The 6,674-nt window shown below is 45.1% G+C and overlaps 1 protein-coding gene across 2 annotated transcripts in view; it reads left to right on the top strand.

The window, feature by feature from the left end:
- LOC105560796 (cationic amino acid transporter 2) overlaps positions 1-6,674 on the top strand; it is a 101,777-nt gene that overhangs the window by 81,927 nt on the left and 13,176 nt on the right. For both annotated transcript variants that reach the window (XM_012010216.1, XM_012010215.1), the window contains exon 5: positions 2,120-2,328. In XM_012010216.1, coding sequence (XP_011865606.1) covers positions 2,120-2,328 — 209 coding nt within the window. The remainder of the gene's footprint in view (positions 1-2,119; positions 2,329-6,674) is intronic.

Here is a 6,674-nt window from a genome sequence, read left to right as displayed (position 1 = left end):
AAATAAAATTACAAATCACTACGTATTTTAACAGCGTAATTCGAAGGTTAAAAATGATCACCGATTTTCACAGTAAAGTGAGGTTCAAATTTTTATCAGTGTAGTTTTCGTTTCTCGACTTTCAAAGCACCTGTCTACAAGTTGCACATTTCAATATTTCAATTTTTTTCATGCAGAGCGTTCCTCCGTTCAAAAGAATTTAAAGAGAGGGGCAACCAAAGTCGAGGATGAAAGCAGTTACACCTGACTGGGCGTAGAGGGCGCAATATTTAAAAAAATAATAAACGATTAAAGTTGACCACTCGCGAGCTTTCGTGTCCGCTCAGGAGCACATTTCATAAAAGAAGAAATATTTATTTCACATATTTATTTTATTGTTTTTGTTCAGATAAATTGTAATATTGAACGCTTACATAAATGTGGAACGGATATTGCGGCATACTTTAGGGATTAGCGTTTCGAAGCTTGACTCCGAAACGCTATTTACGCCGTGAAATTCACCGCGTGTTTATTGTTACCATCCGTATTTGCGTTTATTCGTACCCGTCCGTGTGTTTGATCGCGGTCTTTCAACCGACAGCACATTTTGCACATCGCTCGACGATTGTATTTGCATACGAACGTGCGCGTTCGCCGGCGTAGAGCTCGAGCGGGGTCGCTTGAGTGATCAAAACCGTTTGATTCGGCTGAAAATTGCCTCTTTCGTTTGCGCGCGTAGCCGTCGTGCATCGACGCTGCAAAGGAAATGAATCAGCAGCGGGACTGACGAATCGAGAATCGTGCGAACGCACTCGATTCTTGGCGTTGCCCGGCAATGGATTACTTCGCCCTTTGCAACCCAAAGAGGGGCTTTGGAAGTCGGTGCAGTGTCGGGACAAATTAATCAGCAATCTCACGGGTCTCTCTCGAGGAAGTCGCCCGGGCAGATTGTTTTCTTCTGCTTTGAATAATACGGCAATCTTTATTCATCGCGAAGCGGAGTTACCCCCTTCTGGCGCGATTTAACTTTCTCCCATGGTAACCGGAAACACGACGACACGGTCGACGCAACGTGACCGCTTTCCTCCGCCGAGGGTAGATAGCTACCGATACAAGTTAGCGGAAATCTATTCTATACCCCGGGTGTACCGAGGGTTCAGTCACTCGTTTTACAGAATGTATTTTTACCGGCGGTTTCTCCCACCGATTTTCTCGAGTTTTTAGCTCATGAACGGCTGCAGCGGCGAGCTTTCCGCGTGCTTCCCGTGGAAAAAAGAACCGCTGCTTCTTTTTTCTTCTCGCCCGAGGACCGCCCGATTATCTCCGACCGCATGAATTACGTCGGCTCTCCGCTTGTTGGAGAATTTCCGCCTCGGGTTTCGTCCACGTCCGGCTGTCACGGGAAACGTCGTGCTCGAGCGAAGCGCAAGGGAGGAGATCCGAGCAATTTGACGAGCAAGAATCTCGGGCATTTACGTACCTTTTTTTTCGTCGTTAGCGAATACAAAGGTTTTTGCCGCCCGAACATATCGCGAACGATCGTTCGCCGATGCGTTTACCAGCTAGTTCCCGGTTGAAAATTTCCCCTCGCACGTGTTTCCCGCAACGGGATGTCGATAGAATTAACGATCCGCTAATCCAATCCCGTTGGCCCGGCGAATCTTATCCGCGCGTTAAAGAGCGAGGTGATAATCCTGGATATTAGGAAAAAAAAACCCACCGTGAACTAGATTGGCATGTTCAATACGTTATCGACGTTGAAATACACGCGTACGTTCACATCGCCGACATTTTCAGTTACTATTTCGACGCCAAACAATTGGGGCAAATTGGCAATTAAACGTCGTTGATAAAATGTTAATGGGGCGAGAAGCATTTTATTTAAAGACGGCGTTTTCAAATCCAGCGTCTTATTTCGCGTGATTCTTGCTCGCTATTCTTTTTTTCAGATTCGCTATTTATGTTTAAAACGACACTGCATTTCCGATGAATAATCGAGGCCTCGAGACACTCGTGTTGTTCTAGGACGGTCGCCGGATTTTCTCGCGTCTCCACATCGACCCGTTCGCCATTCGTACGGGGCGACTAATGCATTTTTGATAAGTTTCACTGAAAGTTCCGCAAATGGCGTTTGTTGCAGGACGGCCGCCAGATTTTATCGCGTTCGTCATCACGATACTCATGATGCTGCTAATGGCGGCGGGGGTGAAGAAATCGCTGGTGTTCAACAATGTGCTGAACGCCATCAATCTCGCCGTCTGGGTCTTCGTCATGGCGGCGGGCATGTTTTACGTGGATTCCAACAATTGGTCCGAGCACGGCGGTTTCCTCCCCTACGGCTGGAGCGGGGTAAGTGCAGCGTGTATAATCGATGGGGGGGTCTGACGATAAGAGGATTTATCGTAGCTTCAAGATTCTTACGATAAGAGCGAGGAGTTTTACAGACGATGAGACAACGGATGTAAAATAATTGCCGCGCGAATATTAAAGAACTAACGAGAAATGTCGCGCTCGGGGCAGATGCGAGTCCGACAGACGGTTAATTAAAACACGCGAGTTTTATGATATCGTTGCGGAAACATCCCGTTCATTTGCTTTACAAATTCCGTATAAATAATTTCAAGCACAAAAGCTTGTTAAACAATGGTGATTCGCAATGCCGTGGTATTAACGCCAGTAGCCTTTGTCGCACGGTTCTCAGTGCGGATAGCGAAAAGAAAAAAGCAATGAGTGGCTGGAGACAGGATGAAAAAGCCCTCTCGGCTGAAGCCCTCTCGGCGTGTCTTTTTCCCGCTGCTTTCATAGCCGCCGACCCCCTCGCCCTCGCGCTCGTGCCCCACGCCGGCGACAGACGGAGAGTCGCATACCGCGATATTTTTGATATTTGTTCAAGGTATTGACCCTTTGCGGGGCAGCGGGACGTATACGTCTCAACTCGTGATAATCGGCTTTTTCATTATTATAAGTCTATTTCTGCATCAATAATGCTGAAACAAGATTCTACAGGATCCTAGATACATAAACTATGAAATTCTAAGCCCCGTTAATATTAATTATTTTCATGCAATTGTTGATAAATAATTTATGTCAAAAAAAGAAACGAAACTCGGTCACGGAGATATTTCACGAAGAATTTGAGAGAAAGTCTATATATATTTTTGAGGTCGCTGAATACTGATATCAATAATTTTGCTAGAGATTGTAAAATGTTACCATTCAGTCCTTTTTGTTCAATTTTAGGGCTGAACCAAAGAGATTTATGCCTAAGACTCGTTTTTGTTTACTTTTTTTTTAGATATGTTACTGCTTTTATAGCTTGAAAATGACATGTAATCTCAGTAATTTGTTCCATGCTATTTTAACATGTTATGTTTTATGTTACATTTTTTAACATGTGTCTAGCTTTAATAAATGTCGAATACAAAATGCAAAAGGTGCCGAAAAAATAACATGAAAATAACGCAAAATCTGGAAAAACACAACGCAAAAATGCCGAGGCATAACAGCAAAATGTCACACCTCTAGTAATGGCGAGGGATAAGATTCCGGACAATCCGCGCGAAATTGCAGTCGCTTGAGGTGCGAGGTCGTCGCCGTCGAGGTCCGGTCGAGGGATTCTCCGCCCGCGGCCTACGACAGTTATGCGGAACAATGGCAAACTTGTTGCACCGAGTCGCGGCCCGACAGCTGTATCGGGGTGAGGACGGTAATCGCGAAGGGGTAGGACGACGGTGGAAAAAGGCACCTCGTATGGCGGAGGCGATAGGGAGAGACGAATAGAACGCGATGCGACGCGTTGCGACGCGGCGACGGCGATGCCTGCGGCAATCGATAGCGCGAGATAGAGCCCTGGGATATCGGGACGCCGTTGGGATGTCTGTCGGGAGAAATAGAGAGCGGGACCGGTGAAGAACGGGAGCCTGCACGGCGCTCCCGAGTTTCCGAGCGTGTTTGCACGGGGAATGCAGGCTGGCTATCTGCACAGCCATTTCCGGATAGCGGAGGAGAATTCGACTCGACTTAAACGTAATTTAGCGTAAATCGATAATACGATAATTGACCCCGGAAGCTATCTTCGTGTGTATTAAATATTATTTATATAATTTTTAATATATACATAGAGAGGGAGTGAGAGAGAAGTATATAAATAATACTGTGGGCAAAATTGTTTTCTACCCGGTAGAAAAGTGAAGGAATTGTCCTGAAATACAAAGTGGGACACGCGGGTAAAAGATGCTGGGTAGAACGGCATGTGCTAATTTTAAGTATAAAGTGTAAGTATAAACGGCATTCTCGCATGTCGCGTATATAACCGAAAAATTGCTCGGAGGGTCAAGTAACATGTGGAACCATTAGCGCGACGGCATGAAAGAGGTGTGCGCATCGACGATGGGGTGCTCTGCTCGAGCCATCCCTCGTTTTGCCGCGCCAAGAATAATAATTCGTACGCTCCGCGCGATCCCAAGGGAAATAAATTAAAAACCTGTCCGAACCAGGTTGCCTGCAAAAACAGATCCGGCAATCCCGGCGTTTCGTCCCCTCCCCCCTCCCTCTTTCTCTCTCTCTTCTCCCGTGTTCCGCCGCTGGCGTTTATATCACGCCCGTTGTTGAAGAAAATTCGACATGTTTCGCGACAGCGACTCCGCGCACATTCGCTGCACCAGCATAGGACATTTACATTCCCTTTAATACAATTTTTTATTTTATTATGATACGAGACGATAAGTAACTCTCCGAGCTTAACTAACAAGCAACTCTTTGCTCTTTACTTTTTTTTTTAGATTCGTGACTTTCTATTTACGTTAAAAATATCCTTCCTGTCCTCTCTCTCTCCCTCCCCCTTTCTCCAAGATTTTTATAAATAACTTTTGTGCATAATTTTTAAAAATACGTTATTATTTCGTAGAAGAATAAGCGATTTGGCGCGTTTTCAACCGTGTTATACATTTTTACAATACTTCGCTGCAATAACACGATCAATTTAGTCTGCTTAAATTTACGAAATGTTGCACCGCTCTTGCCCGATAGCATAACATTTTTCTCCTGATAAGATAACGGGCGATCACTTTATCCCACTTTGGCGATCGACTCTGTAGCCGACGTTAAAGGATCCGGGAGGACGACGTTGTCGCCGATGACGCGCGATGCTGTAATATAACAATGTGTATATTGTGTGCATTCGTACACGATATCGACCATTTTTGCGCGCATCTCGAGTGGCGGTCGAACCGCAGCCATTATTTCGCGCAGTGTGCAAAACGTCGAGCCCTTTTTTTCCAGCTTCATTCCGTTCTGCCCCGTCGACGATCGCCATATGACGTGATGTCACCCTCGAATTAAAACGAATGGTGACCGAGCAGTCGACGGGGCTAGAAAATCATTTGCTTTATGGAGTAGCTGCGCGTACTGTTTTATTGCTCGTATTAATGCGTCGAGTCCGCGTGGACGTAATTAATGATGTCCCCGTCAATTTGGGGCATCAAGAAAAGTGATAGTGTTTTAACTAGGAAATGTGTGAGGCTCGTACGTAACACAGTGCGCACCGACCCCCGAGTTCCCGAACATTTACATGAAATAATATCGGTGTAGCGATCGCTCCCGTTCGACAAATTCATCTACATGCTGAATCAATAAATTTCACTCGGTTCGGACCCAGTCCGTACAAATATTCAACCAGCTTATACAACGACCCAATTCATCTAATGGCCTGTTGTGATTTCAGCGAAAACCTTCGCGTACCTCTCGCGTACCTTACGCACGCCTTCATTTTTTCCACCGGCATTGTTACCGCATCACTACGGCGGTGATTCGACGAGAATTATCCCCGGGAATTATCTACGTCCGTTCACTTGGAAACGGAGTCTTTCCCGTGTCGATAGTCCTCGGTGTGTCGGCACGTGCCGGGGCGGCACACCTTTGACTTTTACAGATCGCGATGCCTACGTGTCACACAGTTCGCTAGAGCATCCTGTTCACGACAGGCCGGACCACAACCGTTTAATCTTCGCGACGACGGGGATCGACCTTACTCCCGTGATCGTATTACCGACCACGCGGCCGCTGAAATTAATGACTCGCAATTCTTCGCGAGATACGGGCGTCTCCTTTGTAAAGGACATACGTTCTTTCTTATGAGAAAGAGAGCACGAGACACGGTATGTGGGGGGCGTAAAAAGGCATTTAAAATATGGAAAAACGCAAGAAACTTGTATATAAGAGATATTTTTTTCATATTAATTGTGTCGCAACTGCTTGCGCGTGATGGTTATTTTAACAAATCTTCATATCTTACTTTCTAAAGGTCAATCAGTATACCACTGCAATTTTCGGCAGTATACTTATAACTGCGAATCAGTGACTATTCGCTGTTTTCAGTGATAATCCACTGATTGGCCTTTAGAGAGTAAGATATAAAGATTTGTTAAAATAACCATCGCAAGTATACCACTGCAATTTTCGGTAGTATACTTATAACTGCGAATCAGTGACTATTCGCTGTTTTCAGTGATAATCCACTGATTGACCATTAGAGAGTAAGATATGAAGATTTATTAAAAAAACCATCACACACAAGTAGTCACTGAAAATAGCGATTAGTCACTGATTTACAGTTATAAGTATACTACTGTAATTTTCGGCAGTATGCTTATAATTGCGAATTAGTGACTATTCGCTGTTTTCAATGATAATCCATT

The sequence above is a fragment of the Vollenhovia emeryi genome, unplaced genomic scaffold (genome assembly GCF_000949405.1).
Source record: "Vollenhovia emeryi isolate VEMERY1.0 unplaced genomic scaffold, V.emery_V1.0 DF939221.1, whole genome shotgun sequence".
NCBI classification, from domain to species: Eukaryota; Metazoa; Arthropoda; class Insecta; order Hymenoptera; family Formicidae; genus Vollenhovia; species Vollenhovia emeryi.
This window is presented reverse-complemented; position numbering and strand designations above follow the sequence as displayed.